Source organism: Oncorhynchus masou, chromosome 32 (genome assembly GCF_036934945.1).
Source record: "Oncorhynchus masou masou isolate Uvic2021 chromosome 32, UVic_Omas_1.1, whole genome shotgun sequence".
NCBI lineage: Eukaryota > Metazoa > Chordata > Actinopteri > Salmoniformes > Salmonidae > Oncorhynchus > Oncorhynchus masou.
In genome coordinates this window covers 88,797,302-88,819,674 of record NC_088243.1, presented here as the reverse complement: position 1 = coordinate 88,819,674, position 22,373 = coordinate 88,797,302, and the positions used below count along the sequence as shown (strand labels likewise).

The following is a 22,373-nucleotide window of genomic DNA, read 5'->3' as shown; positions in this document are numbered from 1 at the left end:
ATGAGTCACCGATTGTATACTATGTATTTTTTTATTAGCTGGGTAATAAATGGCAAATGCAACTTTCGTATATACGGGCTCACTGTAATACCATGCAGGGCAGAACAGAGAACTGACAGGATGTATGTAAACAGTTGTTCTTATACTGTGATGGATAGGAACCCAAACCGGCTGCGCGCGTGCGCCATCGAGCCCTTGGCGTCGCAGACGCTGGATGGCGCGCAATAATTTAATAACATGGATTTCTAAATGCATTTTGCGACGCTCGCACAAGCGACGTGTCCGATCTGGTCGGCATGTTACGCTAACAAACTCGCAAGTGGTTGCATAGCAACAGCGTCAACTTCCGGCAGACGGACGAAGCGCTAGTACAGTGTTCGCTTACCGTATACTCAAATGAACTAATAGTATACCAATAGTATGTAGTATATACTCAAGTACATCGTATAATAGTATGGGTATTAAAACACAGCTCATGTCTTTTTTGGGGGCAGAAATGCCCATTTATTTTCATAATTTTCAGTCAACGTTTGATTTCAGCGACGCGCCCCAACAGGCAGTAAATACGTCACTGTTGCGCGCCCTGAGTCTTCCTTTCTCTCGTCCTAAAGATGGCGGCAGGGGTGAGTAAGATGGAGAGATGCCTTGTCACTTAATTGTTTTTTGCTTTTCAGCAACCATCTGTACAAAATCTCCCCCATCCGTTTACTTATCCATTACCTTTAGTATTCCTGACACATTTAGCCACTTTAAACTTCATTGCTATGTTTATTTTATTTTTTAACCCCTCATAAAGTATTCCTTGACGATGCAGCATAATAGCATTTGCGATGGTAAAATGACGCCTCTTTCCGTACCTTGTGCCACGTTGGGTTCCGAGTCCGTGACGATTAATGAATGAAATTACTTGCTGTCGATTTTGTACCTTGTGTGTCATGGCTTATTTACAGTTTTTATTTGCAAAGTATCCATATATTGCCATCCGGAGTCTCTGGGGAGCATACTTGTGGCTACTAAATATCTAGGTACTTAATGGAAAGTAGGTGGTACTAGGTAACAGTAGGTATCCAACTAACTAGTTCGCTTGCTGTTTGGATAGGATTGTGGTCAACTTTAGGGGTAGGCCACTACCAATACAGGATATGAATTGATTGCCAAAGTATCTTTGTGAATCCGCAAGTGATGTGCCCTAATGACTTGGCATAACTTTGACTTTAGCAAGCTCAGTTGCCAATGCACTGGTTGTAACAATGGGCATATCCTGTACATTCCCAACACCAAGGGGCTAACTGAGTTGCTTGTTGTGAGATGTAAAAAATAAATAAAATGTTTTAAGCTGTTTTACTGACATTCTTCTGATGTATTATTAAAATGTTGTTGTTTTTTTTACCAGCAATCAGCTTCTAGGCTAGCCCAAAGGCTGACAGATGGCGATATTCAGTCGTTTCATCTTACCGTCCGAAGTTAGTGTATACAGCTGGCTATACATCCCTATCCCTTGTGGTTAGCACTTAAAACATCCATAAAGTGACTAATATCAAGGGATGCAAGTCTCGGATGTTGCGTTTAGCCAATTGGGCTGCAGCAGTCTGTTTACCACTGGTTAAACGCAGGGCACAAATAAGGAAGTGGCATTAGCTTAAAATGTTGGTAAACTATTTAGGCTATTTCGTCACTTTATAAGCGTAGCAATGAGCACAGGACAGTAGGCTGTAAGTGCACATTTTCCAAAATGCAATCAATTTTCTGGAACACTCCATTCTCAAAATACACTGCAAATTTGATGATGCCTTTTAGTGCTTTATTATAAAGGTTTTTTTATTTTTTATGGTGAAAATGATCTTCCCCAAATTTGGTATTTGACTGCGGTCATGACTCGTGACTGACCGGTGACAGTAACAGCCCTAAGTAGGACTAAGCTTTTTATCTGTGGCTGGGGAAACTGTCCCATACTGTAGGGCACATATGTCAGAGTCAAGGCCCGCGGGCCACATCCGGCCCGCGAGAAGGTTTTTTACGGCCCCTGGGATGATCTTGATTTATTATTAGAACCGGCCCGCAGACCGCAGCAAGCCGGCAGCCCGCAGATCTTTTACACGCACCAATACTACATTTCCCACAATGCAACGGTGACGCACCGAGCAGTAGGCTGCTTCATTTCAATATTTATTGGCACAGCAGTCGTCAGCATCACAGTAAAATTAACTTTCAGATACCCATCAAAAATGGCAAAACGGAAGGTGGACACTGAGAACCGGGGTTTCAAACAAGGTGGGAGTCGGAGTATATGTTCACGGAGGTAGCTGGAAAACCTGTGTGTCTTCTGTGTGGAGAAAGTGTGGCGGTACTGAAAGAGTATAATCTGAGACGACATTATGAAACGAAACACGCGGACAAAAACAAGAATATGGACATGGAACAAAGGCTACAAAAGGCAGAGGAATTAAAACGAGGCCTCAAATCTCGACAGGCTCTGTTCAAAAAAGCCAAATCACAAGGCCAGGCTGCTGTCAAGGCCAGTTTTATTTTGGCAGAAGAGATCGCTAAATCAGCCCGGCCATTTACGGAGGGGATTTCATCAAAAACTGCATGATTAAAGTTTGTGACGAAGTTTGCCCAGAAAAAAGGCAACTCTTTTTAAATGTGAGTCTGAGCAGAAACACCATTGCCGAGAGAGTAGACCAGTTGTCCATCAATCTAAAAGAGCAGCTTGTGAAAAAGGGAAAAGATTTCATTGCATATTCCTTGGCTGTGGATGAGAGCACCGACATTTCTGACATTGCCCAGTTGTCAATTTTCATCCGCGGAGTGGACTCCAGCCTAAGCGTGACAGAGGAGTTTTTGGCTTTACGTCCTATGCATGGCACAACTACGGGGCATGATTTGTATGAAGAGGTGTCAAGATGTGTAAATGAGATGGAGCTGCCTTGGGAAAAACTCGTGGGTTTGACAACCGACGGAGCACCTGCGATGTGTGGACACAGGAGCGGACTGGTGGCGAAGATACGGGAAAAGATGCAAGAGGAAAACGCGACAGGTGAGCTGACAGCTTATCATTGTATCATACACCAGGAAGCGTTGTGCGGTAAAGCCTTGAAAATGGAGCATGTAATGAGCATCATCACGCGCACAGTTAACTTTATCAGAGCCAAAGGTTTGAATCACCGCCAGTTCAAGGCATTTCTGACGGAGTTAGAAACGGAGCATGGTGATTTGCCTTATCACACAGAGGTGCGATGGCTAAGCCAGGGAAAGGTGCTTCAAAGATGTTTCGAGCTTCGTGAGGAGATTTGTCTGTTCTTGGACAGCAAAGGGAAAGACACAACACAACTCCGAGACGAAATGTTTCTGTGTGAAATGGCTTTTCTGTGTGACATTACGAGTCATCTGAATGCAATGAACTTGCAGCTGCAGGGTCGGGATCATGTCATCTCTGATATGTACAGTACAGTGAAGGCATTTAAAACCAAACTGACTCTGTGGGAGACGCAGATGCGGAAAGAAAATTTGAGCCACTTTCCCAGCTGCCAGACCATGAAAGAGAAGCTCTCTACCAGTGCGTTCCCGAGCGCACAGTTGGCTGATAAAATAGGTATGCTTGCCGCTGACTTTCGACGCCGATTTGCTGACTTTGAAGCACAAAAAAGCAGGTTGGAACTGCTCGGTAACCCATTTGCTGTTGACGTGGAAAGCTCACCACCAAACCTCCAAATGGAGTTGATTGACCTCCAATGCAATGATGCACTGAGGGCAAAATATGCGGCAGTGGGTGCTGCGGAGTTCGCCCGTTTCCTCCCCGACACAATGCCCCAGCTGCGCATCCAGGCTGCTCAAACGTTGTCTATGTTTGGCAGCACATACCTGTGTGAACAACTTTTTCTTTGATGAACCTGAACAAAACATCACACAGAAGTCGACTTACTGCTGAACACCTCCACTCAATTCTGAGGATTTCCTCAGCTCAGAGCCTTACCCCGAACATTGATGAACTTGTGGAAAAGATGGGACACCACCAAGTATCACCCTCAACCTCAAACAAGTGAACAGTACTGTGCAATCACATATTTAGAGTTTTTACTCAGTTCAAGTTTAAAAGTTAAAGTTTAATATTTGTTTTCACTGCATGTTACTTCTCCTTAAACAAAGTGTTGTTTTTGATTAATAGATTTTTGCACTTTATTTTATTGTATTTCAATCCAATTATATTTTAAAAATATTTCAGTTGAGTGGATGATAGAAAATTGCTATTATTGTTTTTTTCTTTGAAGTAAATTTAGCCCACTTTTGCTAAAATAGAAAATATAGGCTACTGATGGTGCCTTGAATACCGGTTTCTTTCATTTAATGTTCATGTTATGGGGATTTTTATATAAAGGAAATTTGTCTTTTGTGTCTGTTGAAAATTAAAGATTACTGACAGAGCCATAAGAAAATATTGCTTTATTTATCTGATCATATTGGAATATATTTGTTAGGTTTTCAGTAGGTTCAATTAGGTTCACTAGACTATATGCGTCATTTAAAAATTTTTCAATGAACATTCGAACAGTCCGGCCCTCGGCTTGTAGCTAAATTTTTTATTTGGCCCTCCGTCCATTTGACTTTGACACCCCTGCTGTAGGGTGTCTACACTGCCCCAAGTGGTTGAAAACAAGATTAAATTAAATTTCACTTCCTTGTGCTATAAAATACATTTTACCAAGACAAATATAATTATTCATATTAATCTTTGAGTGGGATTTTTCTCTAACACATCAAAAAAGTAGATTTTGGTAACCTAATACAATCGTTAATAAGCAGTGGCGCTGTTTACATGTTGTGTTTAACGTCTGCAAAGTTGTTTCTTCAGGTCACTGAATTAACATGACACGGGCTGAATTCAATGTAAAAGGCTATGAAAATAAAAAGCTTGCTGTACGCTCAGTGCACCGTTGACATTTTACAGAGATAGGCTTGTTTCTGTGAGAAATTGTTGAAAAAGAACAGGAATTTGGCATTAATATGAAAGGCGTATGCTAAATTATTAAAATACTACATTTTAAAATGTATTTGACTTTTATTTAACTTGGGGCGGCAGGGTAGCCTAGTGGTAAGAGCGTTGGACTAGTAATCGAAAGGTTGCAAATTCGAATCCCCGAGCTGACAAGGTACAAACCTGTCGTTCTGCCCCTGAACAGGCAGTTAACCCACTGTTCCTAGGCCATCATTGAAAATAAGAATTTGTTCTAAACTGACTTGCCTTGTTAAATAAAAGGTAATATAAATGAACTCTGCATGTCTAAAAATCGATATCTGTCCTATGGTTTATATCTGCCGGATCCAAGAAGATGAGTTCAAGGAAGAGCCTGTCAGTTCGCCTTCATTTTCTCGCAGCATCCAGCCGAGCTGACGTGATACTTTTTTCCAGATGATTTTTTTTACCAGTTAATTCTTTCTCTGGCCTCAATTGATTAAGGCACCCTAATTTTGGTCATCCTACAAGGGTAAAAACTCCCAATAAGTTAACATATTAATAACATAATTTGACCCATTGGTCAAAAGGTGTTTTTGATTGAACACCCTGCATAAGCCTATTGTTAGAAACAACTAATTATGTAGCGACTAGTGATTCTACTTGTTGTTCCTGCCTAAACCACCACCTGGATCTAGAAGCGCTACCGTGTACAGGGTTTTCCTCTCCATTTAATATAGTTGTGATTGTTCTCTCTTCTCCCTTCCGTAGACTCTGTACACGTATCCAGAAAACTGGAGAGCCTTCAAGGCTCAGATTGCAGCCCAGTACAGCGGTGCCCGCCTCAAGGTACTACCTGTTTAAAACTGCCTTATCATATTTATTTATTCTTATTGCCCAGTCATTTTGTTTTTAAATGTTGTATTTATATTGGTTTTTACTACGGCTGTAACAATGACAACGTAACTCTGTTTACACAAGCAGCCCAATTCTGATCCATTTGCCACCAATTTGTAATTTGACCGATCAGCTCTATTGGCCATAATTGGGCAAAAGATACGAATTGGGCTGCCCGAGTAAACGCAGCCTTATTTCTCTTGGTGTGAATAAAGTATCATCTCTTCTCTCTTAAGGTGGCCAGCAGCGCCCCCGCCTTCACCTTCGGGCAGACGAACCGTACCCCCGCCTTCCTCAACAACTTCCCCTTGGGCAAGGTCAGTTTCTGTATTCATTTTGTAACGTGATCCATCTGAAATGGCACCCTATTCCCTACACCGTGCACTACTTTCGACCAGGGTCTTGTATAGGGAATAGGGTGCCACTTGGAATACAAACATGGGTTACCTTGTACATATCCTTGAACTTGGATGATAAGATGTTGTATTATTGTCTGTGTTAGCAGCGCTATATTCCCCATAAATAGTTTGTATGATGCAATGATGTTTTGAATTTCTTCACCTGAAATAATCATGAAGTTTTTTTTAATTGAGCTTTTTAACCCTGAGCATCAGACGTAAACATTGGCTATTGGTTGGTGTCTCCCATCTAGGGACAGGTGTTGAAAATGGACTCCCAACGAATTAAATAAATGACTGACTCTGTTTTCCTTTTTTTTTATATAACTGTTCCCCCTCAACAGGTTCCAGCTTTTCAGGGCGATGACGGCTTCTGTCTTTTCGAGAGTAATGCCATTGCTCACTACCGTAAGTCTGCTATTCTGCATCTGGAGTAGACAGGTGGAACCCTGTCCTTTATATAGTGCACTACTGTTGACCAGGGGCCATAGGGTAGTGCACTACTGTTGACCCGGGGGCCATAGGGTAGTGCACTACTGTTGACCCGGGGGCCATAGGGTAGTGCACTACTGTTGACCCGGGGGCCATAGGGTAGTGCACTACTGTTGACCCGGGGGCCATAGGGCAGTGCACTACTGTTGACCCGGGGGCCATAGGGTAGTGCACTACTGTTGACCCGGGGGCCATAGGGTAGTGCACTACTGTTGACCCGGGGGCCATAGGGTAGTGCACTACTGTTGGCCCGGGGGCCATAGGGTAGTGCACTACTGTTGGCCCGGGGGACATAGGGTAGTGCACTACTGTTGACCCGGGGGCCATAGGGCAGTGCACTACTGTTGACCCGGGGGCCATAGGGCGGTGCACTACTGTTGACCCGGGGGCCATAGGGCGGTGCACTACTGTTGACCATGGGGCCATAGGGCGGTGCACTACTGTTGACCATGGGGCCATAGGGCAGTGCACTACTGTTGACCCAGGGGCCATAGGGCGGTGCACTACTGTTGACCATGGGGCCATAGGGCAGTGCACTACTGTTGACCATAGGGCGGTGCACTATTGTTGACCATGGGGCCATAGGGCGGTGCACTACTGTTGACCCATGGGGCCATAGGGCGGTGCACTACTGTTGACCCATGGGGCCATAGGGCGGTGCACTACTGTTGACCATGGGGCCATAGGGCGGTGCACTACTGTTGACCCATGGGGCCATAGGGCAGTGTTCGCTCAATAGTCAGGTCTGCTGGGCGCAAACTTGGAACGTTGTGAAAATTCTGTTCAACTTCTGGCGTGCGTTTACTGTGAACTCCGAGGCTGTACCAGCTTTGACTTAGTGGCCATGTATCCCATAACATTTTAACATGGAAATAGCTGTTCTATCATTCAGCCTACAGTAGCAGCCAATGTGTGGTGTTCAATGTAGGCCTACATTCCATGAGACTTTTGAGGAGAAAAAAACAAACATGCAGAGCTTGGCATTAACCTGATTATCCACTTGGGGGTGACTAAAAAATGTTGTGGTGGTTGATGCAAGAAACAAAATAAAATGCATTATTCCCATACCATTATTATAGACAATCAGAATCTATGCTACTCTCTGCCTATTGGCTACTTGGCATATTCAAGCCTGTCTCAAAATAAATCACTTCCACTTTGAGGCAAAAGAAAAAGCTCTTTACCTTACTCGCTTTTCAAAGATGGCTAGAAATGCACACGTTTTGTCTTGTTAGAAGCAACCACTCCCTCTATTGCTGACTACAAATTATCTATAACTGGGCTAACAACTCAAAGTAGCAAAGGATATGAACAAAATGTGCATGTGGCTACATTCAGCTCTTCCTTTGATCTCAAAACAAGCGCAAAATCTACCCACGACAGCTCATGCTGTGAACACAGTCCAGTTCTAAGTAAATGACACAGATCCATATATGGCAGTGGTCTATTTGCATATAGGACTACTGCAGCACTGATTGGTTATGGTGCACCGGTCTGTAGAGTATGGGCTTAGTTGTTCAATAGAATCTGATTTGTTATGCCTAAAACCAAAATCTCTTGCAAAATAGGCTTTGCGTACGAAGTCTTGCATGGTTTTGTTTCGTTATGTTGGATTGAAAGTGACTAATATTGTGTTGATTCGATCACAATTCCCACAGTAAAGGGAAACGTGCTTCTCTGTGTGGGGGGGGCCCTGTCCTCTCAGGTAGTGTGTCAGAGAACTGAGGTGGTTTGAGGCCCTGTCCTCTCCGGTAGTGTCTAATAAAGCAGGGGTTCTAAACTCTGTCCTGCACCTCCCCTTGTTTGAAAGTTTAGTTTTTTGACCTAGCACTACACAGCTGATTCAAATAACCAACTCATCAAGTATTGATTATTTAAATCAGCTGTTTAGTGCTAGTGCAAAAAAACAAAATGTGCACCCAGAGGTGGGTGATTGAAAGACGAACTGTGTTGCCAGTCGGTGTTGTAATACTGTGAAGGTTTTGGTGCCAATCACCATATAAGTTCAAAGATGAAAAAGCTGGGAAGGAGGAGAGATGACTAGAAACAATTCGGTTGACCGTTGTATGTGTAGATTAATTGTCGGAGTAGAGGACCTTGTGCATTTCAGGTAAAATAACAACTCAATGTTTATATCCCAGGACAAATTAGCTAGCAAGCTCACTAGCTAAATTGCCATAAATGTTTAATGCTTTTCGACCTGTTCCCAAATTAATGTAATTGGTTCAGATTTTGTTTAGATAGTTTAACCTGCGTGTTGTGATTGCATTTGGTGTGGGGGGGACAAAATAAATGTATGCTCGATGGTGCACGCAAGCAGCCGGTTTGGGTTCCGTGTGATAGGATCAGGGATTGAATCACCCGAATCAGAGTTCTAGATGTTACATCCTCTGAACATTTCCATATAGCAGCAATTCCCTTACCCATCTTAACCTGTCTAGGACTAGCCGGAACCACCGCTCCGCTAGCGGAACCCCTCGCCAACAGCCAATGAATTTGCAGGGCACCAAATTCAAATCAACAGAAATCTCATAAATCAAATTTCTCAAACATGCAAGTATTAGGCACTATTTTAAAAATACAATTCTTGTTAATCCAGCCACAGTGTCTGATTTCAAAAATGCTTTACAGCGAAAGCTCCGCAAACGATTGTTAGGTCACCACCAACTCACAGAAAAACCCAACCATTTTTCCAGCCAAAGACAGGAGTCACAAAAAGCACAAATGGAGAGAATTTATCACTAACCTTTGATCTTCATCAGATGACACTCATAGGACTTCATGTTACACAATAAATGTGTTTTGTTCGGTGAAGTTCATATTTATATCCAAAAATCTTATTATACATTGGCCTGTTACGTTCAGTAGTTCCAAAACAGGCAGTGATATTGCAGAGATTCACATGAATTCACAGAAATACTCATTATAAATGTTGATAAATTCAAGTGTTATGCATGAGACTTAAGATAAACTTCTCCTTAACCTGTTATAGCTGCAATCCCGATTACCGGGATCGATATGACAACTACCAGTGAAAATAGAGGGCGCCAAATTCAAACCACAGAAATCTCATAATTACAATTCCTAAAACATACATCATTTTAAAACGTTTCTGGTTGTTAATCCCACCAAATTGTCCGATTTTCAAATATGCTTTTCAGCGAAAGCACTACAAACGATTGTTAGGTCTCCACCAAACTACAATAAGCACAGCCATTTTCCAGCAAAATACAGCATTCACAAAAAGCTGAAATAAAGAAAATGAATCACTATCCTTGCATTATCTTCATCAGATGACACTCATAGGACTTCATGTTACACAATACATGCATGTTTTGTTTGATAAAGTTCATATTTATATAAAAAAAAAAATCTGAGTTTACATTGGCGCGTTAGATTCACTAGTTCAAAAACATCAAGTGATTTTGCATAGCCGCATCATTCAACAGAAATACTCATCATAACTGTAGATGATAATATAGTTATACACATGGAATTATAGATATACCTCTCCTTAATGCAACCGCTGTGTCAGATTTAAAAAAAAAAAAAAAAAAATACCTTTACGGAAAAAGAAACGCATGCAATCTGAGACGGAGCTCAAAAGTAAAAACATCACAGCCGCAAAGATGGCGTCAGCATAAACAAGAAATTAAATTAAATATACCCTTACCTTTGATCTACATCAGAAAGCACTCCAGGAATCCCAGGTCCATAATAAATGTTTGTTTTGTTCGAAAATGTCTGTTATTTATGTCCAAATACCTTCTTTTGTTAGTGCGTTTGGTATACATATCGAAACGCTAATTCTGGTCAGCGTTTTATATCGGACAAAAACTTCAGAAAGTGATATTACCGGTCGAAGAAACATTTCAAACTAAGTACAGAATCAATCATTAGGATGTTTTTAACATATGGCTTCAATAAAGTTCCAACCGGAGTATTCCTTCTTGTCTTCGTGAGCAATGGAACGCAAGTGACTAACATGAGGAAAAAGGATCACAAAATGGCTGCTTGATGGACATCTGATATATTCTGTTCTCATTCACTCCCACAACAACATAGAGGCCTCATTATAATCTCTATTAATGGTTGACATCTAGTGGAACCCCTAGGCAGTGCAACATCATTCATATCTCAAGGGGATTTCATTGGGGACTCTGATGAATACATACAAGCTCAGATTTCTGACTTCCTGTTTTCAACTCAGAATTTCGCCTGCCAATATGAGTTCTGTTATACTCACAGACATCATTCAAACAGTTTCAGAAACGTCAGTGTTTTCTATCCAATACTACTAATAATATGCAAATATTGGCAACTATGACTGAGGAGCAGTTCGTTTGATATGGGCGCCTTTCATCCAAGCTACTCAATACTGCCCCTGCAGCCATAAGAAGTTAATGCATCCGCTGTGTCAGATTTCAAAAACACTTTACGGAGAAAGCAAACCATGCAATAGTCTGAGGCGGCGCTCAGAGAAATAATAAAATTAGCCGCCATGGAGTCACCAGAAATCACACAAATATTCCCTTTGATCTTCATCAGAATGCACTCCCAGGAATCGCAGTTCCACAATAAATGCTTGATTTTTTTCGATAATGTCTGTTATTCATGTCCAAGTAGCTACTTTTGTTAGCGTTTAGGTACACATCGAAACGCTCGTGCATTACTTTGGACAAAAACTTCTAAAAGTTATATTACAGGTCGAAGAAACATTTCAAACTAAGTATAGAATCAATCATTAGGATGTTTTTATCATAAATCTTCAATAAAGTTCCAACCGGAGAATTCCTTTGTGTCTAGAGAAGCAACGGAACGAAGGGCAATGTCATGTGGACTGCGCATGACCAGGAAATGGCGCTCTGCCAGTAACCTGACTCATTCAGCTCTTATTCAGTCCCACAACACAGAAGTCTCATTCAAGTTTCTAAAGACGGTTGACATCTAGTGGAAGCCCTAGGAAGTGCACCTTCATTCATATCCCAATGTGAATTCATTAGAGCCTGGGTTGAAAATATACCAACCTCAAGATTTCTCACTTCCTGTTTGGATTTCTTCTCAGGTTTTTGCCAGCCATATGAGTTCTGTCATACTCAGACATCATTCAAACAGTTTTAGAAACTTCAGAGTTTTCTATCCAAAACTACTAATAATATGCATATATTAGTAACTGGGACTGAGAAGGCAGTTTCCTCTGGGCACCTTTCATCCAAGATACTCAATACTGCCCCTGCAGCCATAAGAAGTTAAGATCTGTGCCCACATTCTCATCGTAATGTACTGTCTTCTCCTCCAGTGAGCAATGAGGCCCTGCGTGGCAGCAGTCCCCAGGCCCAGGCCCAGGTGCTTCAGTGGGTAAGCTTTGCTGATGCTGAGATCATCCCTCCAGCCTCTACGTGGGTCTTCCCTACCTTGGGAATCATGCAGTTCAACAAGCAGGTATGTACTGCTTATCACTGTATACCGGCGCGCTTTAATTACACTGTAGACGATCAGATATCACAACCATGGTTTTAATCTACCAGCCACTCACATTGTTTATGAAGCAAATCATTTGGATTTTTTTCCACTTACTCGAGCTAACAAATTCATGCTGTTGCCTATTTCTCCCTGATTTAGAAGATACTGTTGCACAAACATGCTAATATAAGCCTACAGCAGCACTGGCATCAGGCTGTATAGACTAGCTCGATGTGCTCTGACTCAGTACATTTATTAGCTAACTAGCGATTTAGCATCAGGCTGTATAGACTAGCTGGGTGTGCTCTGACTCAGTACATTTATGAGCTAACTAGCTATTTATCGCATTAGTCTAATACGGATTTATTTTCGCCACAACATGCTAAGAAAAGACAGACTAGCTGTTTGCAGAAATCCTGCTTTCTGGAATATTCCAATGGGTACAAATTGTATTTGTTTTGTTAAACATCTGAGTGCTGAGGTCTATCCTGACGGACTCGTCTCTGGGGGCTCTAGTGCTGAGGTCTATCCTGACGGACTCTGGGGGGCTCTAGTGCTGAGGTCTATCCTGACGGACTCGTCTCTGGGGGCTCTAGTGCTGAGGTCTATCCTGACGGACTCTGGGGGGCTCTAGTGCTGAGGTCTATCCTGACGGTCTCTGGGGGGCTCTAGTGCTGAGGTCTATCCTGACGGACTCTGGGGGGCTCTAGTGCTGAGGTCTATCCTGACGGACTCGTCTCTGGGGGCTCTAGTGCTGAGGTCTATCCTGACTGACTCGTCTCTGGGGGGCTCTAGTGCTGAGGTCTATCCTGACGGACCCTGGGGGGCTCTAGTGCTGAGGTCTATCCTGACGGTCTCTGGGGGGCTCTAGTGCTGAGGTCTATCCTGACGGTCTCTGGGGGCTCTAGTGCTGAGGTCTATCCTGACTGACTCGTCTCTGGGGGGCTCTAGTGCTGAGGTCTATCCTGACGGACTCTGGGGGGCTCTAGTGCTGAGGTCTATCCTGACGGTCTCTGGGGGGCTCTAGTGCTGAGGTCTATCCTGACGGTCTCTGGGGGCTCTAGTGCTGAGGTCTATCCTGACGGTCTCTGGGGGCTCTAGTGCTGAGGTCTATCCTGACGGACTCTGGGGGGCTCTAGTGCTGAGGTCTATCCTGACGGACTCTGGGGGCTCTAGTGCTGAGGTCTATCCTGACGGTCTCTGGGGGCTCTAGTGCTGAGGTCTATCCTGACGGACTCGTCTCTGGGGGCTCTAGTGCTGAGGTCTATCCTGACTCGACTCTGGGGGGCTCTAGTGCTGAGGTCTATCCTGACGGACTCTGGGGGGCTCTAGTGCTGAGGTCTATCCTGACGGACTCTGGGGGCTCTAGTGCTGAGGTCTATCCTGACGGTCTCTGGGGGGCTCTAGTGCTGAGGTCTATCCTGACGGTCTCTGGGGGCTCTAGTGCTGAGGTCTATCCTGACGGTCTCTGGGGGCTCTAGTGCTGAGGTCTATCCTGACGGACTCTGGGGGGCTCTAGTGCTGAGGTCTATCCTGACGGTCTCTGGGGGGCTCTAGTGCTGAGGTCTATCCTGACGGTCTCTGGGGGCTCTAGTGCTGAGGTCTATCCTGACGGACTCGTCTCTGGGGGCTCTAGTGCTGAGGTCTATCCTGACGGACTCGTCTCTGGGGGCTCTAGTGCTGAGGTCTATCCTGATGGACTCGTCTCTGGGGGGCTCTAGTGCTGAGGTCTATCCTGACGGTCTCTGGGGGCTCTAGTGCTGAGGTCTATCCTGACGGACTCGTCTCTGGGGGCTCTAGTGCTGAGGTCTATCCTGACGGTCTCTGGGGGGCTCTAGTGCTGAGGTCTATCCTGACGGTCTCTGGGGGGCTCTAGTGCTGAGGTCTATCCTGACGGACTCGTCTCTGGGGGCTCTAGTGCTGAGGTCTATCCTGACGGACTCGTCTCTGGGGGCTCTAGTGCTGAGGTCTATCCTGACGGTCTCTGGGGGGCTCTAGTGCTGAGGTCTATCCTGACGGTCTCTGGGGGCTCTAGTGCTGAGGTCTATCCTGACGGTCTCTGGGGGCTCTAGTGCTGAGGTCTATCCTGACGGTCTCTGGGGGCTCTAGTGCTGAGGTCTATCCTGACGGTCTCTGGGGGCTCTAGTGCTGAGGTCTATCCTGACGGTCTCTGGGGGGCTCTAGTGCTGAGGTCTATCCTGACGGACTCTGGGGGGCTCTAGTGCTGAGGTCTATCCTGACGGTCTCTGGGGGGCTCTAGTGCTGAGGTCTATCCTGACGGACTCTGGGGGGCTCTAGTGCTGAGGTCTATCCTGACGGACTCTGGGGGGCTCTAGTACTGAGGTCTATCCTGACGTACTCTGGGGGGCTCTAGTGCTGAGGTCTATCCTGATGGACTCGTCTCTGGGGGGCTCTAGTGCTGAGGTCTATCCTGACGGTCTCTGGGGGGCTCTAGTGCTGAGGTCTATCCTGACGTACTCTGGGGGGCTCTAGTGCTGAGGTCTATCCTGACTGGTCTCTGGGGGCTCTAGTGCGGAGGTCTATCCTGACGGTCTCTGGGGGGCTCTAGTGCTGAGGTCTATCCTGACGGACTCGTCTCTGGGGGGCTCTAGTGCTGAAGTCTATCCTGACGGACTCGTCTCTGGGGGGCTCTAGTGTTGAGGTCTATCCTGACGGACTCGTCTCTGGGGGGCTCTAGTGTTGAGGTCTATCCTGACGGACTCTGGGGGGCTCTAGTACTGAGGTCTATCCTGACGGACTCTGGGGGGCTCTAGTACTGAGGTCTATCCTGACGTACTCTGGGGGGCTCTAGTGCTGAGGTCTATCCTGACGGACTCTGGGGGGCTCTAGTACTGAGGTCTATCCTGACGGACTCGTCTCTGGGGGGCTCTAGTGCTGAGGTCTATCCTGACGGACTCTGGGGGGCTCTAGTGCTGAGGTCTATCCTGACGGACTCTGGGGGGCTCTAGTACTGAGGTCTATCCTGACGGACTCTGGGGGGCTCTAGTACTGAGGTCTATCCTGACGTACTCTGGGGGGCTCTAGTGCTGAGGTCTATCCTGACGGACTCGTCTCTGGGGGCTCTAGTGCTGAGGTCTATCCTGACGGTCTCTGGGGGGCTCTAGTGCTGAGGTCTATCCTGACGGACTCGTCTCTGGGGGCTCTAGTGCTGAGGTCTATCCTGACGGTCTCGTCTCTGGGGGCTCTAGTGCTGAGGTCTATCCTGACGGTCTCGTCTCTGGGGGCTCTAGTGCTGAGGTCTATCCTGACGGTCTCTGGGGGGCTCTAGTGCTGAGGTCTATCCTGACGGACTCGTCTCTGCGGGCTCTAGTCGTTGGAAAAGCCTCATAGCTTTACCCTCAAACCTACTGCCGTCAGCCCTGTGGGATAATAGTGCAGAACATTACTAATCTACAAATTTACCGAAGTAGTTTTAAAGTTCACCTCTTCCCCTCTCGTTTTATTTAAATTACCATATCAATTATTTAATGTAAACCTTCTCCAGGCCTTCATAGCCTATCGTCTATTTGGGTTATAACACAAAACATGTTTTGTGACGACTCCACTGTGATCTTGCATTTTGGTTTTAACGTTCACACCCATAGTCTGTATTGCTGTTATTAATGTATCTCACAACAGCTAGATAATGTTAAGTCACATACTGTAGCAATCATCTGGGATGTGTCGCATGACAATTTTAACATTTTTTTTAGTTGACTAATGCTAAATGAAGTGTCTTAGGCGCAAACTTATCTGTTCTGGTTTAAGGTTACTCTGCTCAATTTTGTGCCATGTCTCTCACCCTGTAGCCTCTAGACTTGCACAATGTAATGTATTTATTGTTGCCCCCCCCAGGCAACAGAGCAGGCCAAGGAGGAGATGAAGAAGGTTCTGTCTGTCCTCAACCATCACCTCAACACCAGGACCTTCCTGGTTGGAGAGCGAGTCAGCCTGGCTGATATCAGCGTGGCCTGTAGCATGATCTGGCTCTTTAAACAGGTTTGATCTTCTTTTTTTTCCACTGTTATGACAACATATACCTAGGGGCTTCATGTCCTCTGACTTCGTCTAGGTGGGTGTTTCCATGTCCATTCCTCAAGAAAGTACCTCTTGAACTGCACACTTTTTGCTTCGGTTAACTACTCAATGGCTTGTTGAATCAGGGAAGCCATTATATTTAAATATAGGCTGTGTCTCAAATTGGCTCCCCATTAAGTGCACTTATATATGGAAGTGTTCCGTTAGGGTTTACCAGAGACAGGGTAACCATGGTGATGGACTGCAACAGTGTTCCATTCAGGATGGTTTACCAGAGACGGGGTAACCGTGGTGATGGACTGCAACAGTGTTCCATTCAGGATGGTTTACCAGAGACGGGGTAACCATGGTGATGGACTACAACAGTGTTCCATTCAGGATGGTTTACCAGAGACGGGGTAACCATGGTGATGGACTACAACAGTGTTCCATTCAGGATGGTTTTACCAGAGACGGGGTAACCATGGTAATGGACTACAACACAGTGTTCCATTCAGGATGGTTTACCAGAGACAGGGTAACCCTAAAACACACTTTCAATGGAGATTGAAAAAAACCATGGAAGGGTTTTGAATCCAGGACTGGGCTTAATCTGGGTCCTGGGAAGCTGGCCTATATGTGGTTAAGATGTCTTATGACTTTAGCCGAGGGTCAGTTTTTCTCTCGTCATTCCTCGAGGCAGAACCCTTATGACTGCACATATCACCTCTAGCTACGAACTTGACCAATGTATGGGAGACATTGGCCTAAATGCTGCGTCTTTTGTTTAGATTTAGCGGAGCTGTCCTCGTGGCTTTAAATGTCCCTCTCCTCCTCCTGTAGGTCCTTGAGCCTTCCTTCCGCCAACCTTTCCCCAACGTGACGCGCTGGTTCCAGACCTGCGTCAACCAGCCCCAGTTCAAGACCGTGCTCGGAGAGGTCAAGCTCTGCGACAAGATGGCTCAGTTTGATCGTAAGGACCAACTGTAGAAGAAAGGATTCTACCACATATTGTTCTAGTTCCATGATACGACACAATGCTTCATAGAAAACATTTATTTATTTGCGCATTTTACATATGTTGATAGATTTCTAAATGAGAAGTAATTGGGAGTTTTGTTTTCATGGAGGAGATCGGGAAAAAGTTATATGAAATAATTTGTCACCCACCCAAGACCGTACTATCATGACAGAGGCATCCACCTCGTTGTGAAATCTAATCCTTGGGAGAATAACGCAGGACTTTGGCACAGGTTAAAGTAGACCCAATCTACAATAATCTGACTTGAAGACCTGGGACAATAGTTTCTATATTGTGAGAGGTGCCGGTACGCCCCCTCTTAAAGCACTGATGTATGTTAATGTGGTCAAATGGTAATGACATTTTGTTTTGATGTTAAAAGATACAAACACAGGGAAGCACTCGGTGTCGTACACTACACAGGATTTGTTATTCAATGTCTTTTATTGGATGTATTTATACTCCAGCCAAGAAGTTCTCTGACATGCAGCCCAAGAAGGACAGCCTTCCCAAGAAAGACGCCCCTGCCAAGAAAGAGAAGGCTGGAAAGGAGGCAGGCAAACCTCAGGAGAAGAAAGAGAAGAAGAAGAAGGAAGAGAAGGAAGCTGCTCCTGCCGAGGAGGAAATGGACGAGTGTGAAGCAGCTCTGGCTTCAGAACCCAAAACAAAGGACCCCTTCGCTCACCTACCGAAGAGGTACACCATATGTCCACATACATCAGACCTGAGGGTTATACTTGCAAAGCTGGATTAATGAGTTAGCCACCTAACTTGCCTAAATATTGTGATATAACTTTATTTTATTTTTTAAATGTAAAGATGAGCTTGTCATGGTGTAATTGACTCAACAATTTAAAACACTTGGGAGTATTTTTGTAGTCATTTGTATTATGTTGTATTATAAATTGTGTAGATGCAGAGCTCCCTCATAAAATGGATGAGACTCCCTGCTAAAAAGAAAAAAAGGTTTATTTTTCTTAATGAACCAGAAAAAGTTATTTTGGGTTGTTTATCAAAGTTAGCTGGCAAACTCATTGACCCAAAGGTGGTATATTGCTCCAGTGCGGAGGTCTGTCCTGACGGTCTCTGGGGGGCTCTAGTACGGAGGTCTGTCCTGACGGTCTCTGTGGGCTCTAGTGGGAGATCTGTCCTGACGGTCTCTGGGGGGCTCTAGTACGGAGGTCTGTCCTGACGGACTCGTCTCTGGGGGCTCTAGTCGTTGGAAATGCCTCATAGCTTTACCCTCAAATCTACTGCCATTAGCCCTGTGGGATATTACTGCAGGACATTACTAATAATATTTTAAACTGTTTTTCGCTTTGTCATTATTGGGTGTGTGTGTGTGTGTGTAGATGAATGAGGAAACACATGAATTTAATTAATCCATTTTAGAATAAGGCTGTAAAATAACAGTGGGAAAAGTTGAGGGGTCTGAATACTTTCCGATTGCACTGTATATATTTTAACCTCTGGAGTTATTAGGTGACGAGGGAGTGTACAATCTCTCCCCCTGTTCTCCTGATTCCTCGCTCCTCTTCCTGCAGTGCGTTTGTCATGGACGAGTTCAAGAGGAAGTACTCTAACGAGGACACGCTGACTGTAGCCCTGCCCCACTTCTGGGAACACTTTGACAAGGAGGGCTACTCCATCTGGTACGGCGAGTACAAATTCCCCGAGGAGCTTACCATGACCTTCATGAGCTGCAACCTCATCATGGGTGAGATAGCTACCACAGCCGTCCGCAGGCTCTATACCCACAGCCGTCCGCAGGCTCTATACCCACAGCCGTCCGCAGGCTCTATACCCACAGCCGTCCGCAGGCTCTATACCCACAGCCGTCCGCAGGCTCTATACCCACAGCCGTCCGCAGGCTCTATACCCACAGCCGTCCGCAGGCTCTATACCCACAGCCGTCCGCAGGCTCTATACCCACAGCCGTCCGCAGGCTCTATACCCACAGCCGTCCGTAGGCTCTCTGCACCCACAGCCGTCAAATCAAATTTATTTATATAGCCCTTCGTACATCAGCTGATATCTCAAAGTGCTGTACAGAAACCCAGCCTAAAACCCCAAACAGCAAGCAATGCAGGTGTAGAAGCACGGTGGCTAGGAAAAACTCCCTAGAAAGGACAAAACCTAGGAATAAACCTAGAGAGGAACCAGGCTATGTGGGGTGGCCAGTCCTCTTCTGGCTGTGCCGGGTGGAGATTATAACAGAACATGGCCAAGATGTTCAAATGTTCATAAATGACCAGCATGGTCGTATAATAATAATAAGGCAGAACAGTTGAAACTGGAGCAGCAGCACGGCCAGGTGGACTGGGGACAGCAAGGAGTCATCATGTCAGGTAGTCCTGGGGCATGGTCCTAGGGCTCAGGTCCTCCGAGAGAGAGAGAGAAAGAGAGGAGAGAATTAGAGAGAGCACACTTAAATTCACACAGGACACCGAATAGGACAGGAGAAGTACTCCAGATATAACAAACTGACCCTAGCCCCCCGACACATAAACTACTGCAGCATAAATACTGAAGGCTAAGACGTGTATAGGCTCTATACCCACAGCCATCTATAGGCTCTATACCCACAGCCGCCCGTAGGCTCTATACCCACAGCCGCCCGCAGGCTCTATACCCACAGCCGCCCGCAGGCTCTATACCCACAGCCGCCCGCAGGCTCTATACCCACAGCCGCCCGCAGGCTCTATACCCACAGCCGCCCGCAGGCTCTATACCCACAGCCGCCCGCAGGCTCTATACCCACAGCCGCCCGCAGGCTCTATACCCACAGCCGCCCGCAGGCTCTATACCCACAGCCGCCCGCAGCCTTCATGATCTGCAACCTCATGGGTGAGATGGTGAACAGTCGTAGCTCCACACGTATCAGACTCCAGCTGCTGGTCATTTCAGAAGTAGTGTGATCCCATGTACGCCGTGCTGTAAGTGATAGTTATGTCAACAGTTCATAGGGACGACCCGATAGTAAAGATTTAACTTTCGTGCCCATCTCACTTTTCACGCCGCATTGCGACTGTGTATTTCGTCAAGGATTTCACATGTAGCGATCATTGTCAAAGACGGAATGTTTGAGTCCGGGGGAGGCGGGGGGTGTACCTGAGAATGTCCGGGGGGGGGGGGTGTACCTGAGAATGTCCGGGGGGAGGCGGGGGGGGTGTACCTGAGAATGTCTGGGGGTACTGAGAGCTGCTTCATCTTTCAGGAATGTTCCAGCGACTTGACAAACTCCGCAAGAACGGCTTTGCCAGCGTGATCCTGTTCGGAGGGAACAACGACAGTAGCATTTCTGGAATCTGGATCTTCAGAGGACAGGACTTAGCTTTCACTGTGAGTTTCTGTTTACCCTTGGGCTGTTTAGGGGTGGAAGGTCATTTCAGTAGACAATTCTTGGCCATTACTCCCCTGTGGAATAATACAGTTGACTAAACAGTCTTCGGGATACACTGAGGACTGGTTTCCCAGACACATGTATATTAAGTGTAGACCAGGATTAAACATTTTTAAATGTTCCCTTGACCAAGCTTTTTTAGTCCTGGACTGAAGTTGATCTTTGTCTGAAGAACTGGGCCTAAGGGTGTCAGAGAATTACCGCTGCAGTTCTGAATTGAAAACGTGCTCTTGGAGAACCATGTGCTACAACTGTATACAATTGACCCTACAGGTTCATTCTTCTGTCCCAATGTTGGGAATTCAATGATTGTATGATTGCGTTTAGTTGACCACCTATAATTTCTCCCTCATGTGTAGCTGTCTGATGACTGGCAGATTGATTACGAGTCGTACGCCTGGCGCAAACTGGACCCCGACAGCGACGAAACCAAGACCATGGTCAAGGAGTACTTTGCTTGGGAGGGAGAATTCAAACACGTGGGAAAACCCTTTAGCCAGGGCAAGTGCTTCAAGTGAGCAGCGTGGAGGATGATGGCACCATGACCCCTATACGTCCGACGCTACACATCAACACCTTAACCTAAAGGACATTCAAACACCTTGTGCTTGGACCTTCTCAAACTGATCTTCAGTTGGAGTGGATTGTGTCTCAATGGTCCTAACAGAAGCGGTTGTTTTGAGTTGACAAATAAACATGTTTTCCACAATGCCATTTTCTGGATTTTATTTTTTTGGTGATGGAATCCCCCCGCCCCCCCAAAATAAAAATAAAACAACATATAATGCTAGATGACTTGTTTTACTTCGCAAAATGTCAATCAGTTTCTGTTTTGTGGCCTTGTTGTTCCCATCACCTAGCTCCCCTGTTTTATAAGCCTGAATTTCCTTTCATTTCTAGCCAGTCTGTTTGTGCCTGGTCAGTCATCATGTTTGGCTGAACAATGAGCAATGTATTTGGTAAGAGCACAAACAGATCTGGGAGCAGGCTAATTCAGTGGGAAATAATTGTTTTCTCTTTTGATACAGCCAGCAATCATGGAGCTGAAATCTGGACAATGAATAAATGGTTAAATTGCTGTCCATAAAATAATTGGTTGCGTACATTAAAGCCTTTTAATGTGGTGAAAAATAAATAATTGAACATCTAGTGCCTCCTGTCCCTCGACCTTAGACCCACTGTATGCACAGAAGAATCCTGTCGTACCATATTCCTTACACATAAAAGTGTTTTTGACATTTTATTTAACTAGGCAAGTCGGTTTAGAACAAATGATTTACGATGACGGCCAAACCCAGACACCACTGGGATGATTTTGCGCCGCCCAAACACAGCTGGTTGTGATACAGCCTGGAATCGAACCGGGGTCTGTAGTAACACCTCTAGCACTGAGATGCAGTGCCTTAGACCGCTGCACTACTCGGGAGGATGCTACTTTTAACCAGGGCTCATAGGGTGTAATTTGGGTGTCGTGTGAATATAATCTTGAGTAAAAACCAGCCTTTTCCTAACAGAATAATTGTATATGATTTAATTAGCTACATGAAACCAAGCTTTTGGAAAATAATTTGATTTCATCTGAATACATCAAAAGGATTTAAAAGTTTCTAAATTAGTCAAATAAAGTTGACTGGAGCTAGTTTCAACACACGCTACAAAATGGCAGCTTTGGTATTTAAATGAGCAACACTTTTTTGGGGGGGTCAAAATGATGATGCAGTATTTTTGTTT

At 45.3% G+C, this 22,373-nt stretch overlaps 1 protein-coding gene and 1 non-coding gene across 2 annotated transcripts; both read left to right on the top strand.

Moving 5' to 3' along the window:
• The first annotated feature begins 582 nt into the window (after positions 1 to 582).
• Positions 583 to 21,789, top strand: LOC135526780 (elongation factor 1-gamma). Its single transcript, XM_064955437.1, has 11 exons — positions 583 to 623; positions 5,723 to 5,800; positions 6,085 to 6,165; positions 6,591 to 6,654; positions 12,038 to 12,180; positions 16,057 to 16,200; positions 17,062 to 17,191; positions 17,707 to 17,935; positions 18,784 to 18,956; positions 20,457 to 20,581; positions 21,002 to 21,789. The coding sequence occupies exons 1-11, from the start codon at positions 612 to 614 to the stop codon at positions 21,158 to 21,160; spliced, it is 1,338 nt and encodes a 445-aa protein (XP_064811509.1). The 5' UTR covers positions 583 to 611; the 3' UTR covers positions 21,161 to 21,789.
• Positions 6,383 to 6,460, top strand: LOC135527312 (small nucleolar RNA SNORD36). Its single transcript, XR_010453429.1, has one exon. It is a non-coding gene; the product is annotated as a small nucleolar RNA SNORD36 (small nucleolar RNA).
• Positions 21,790 to 22,373: the final 584 nt, after the last annotated feature.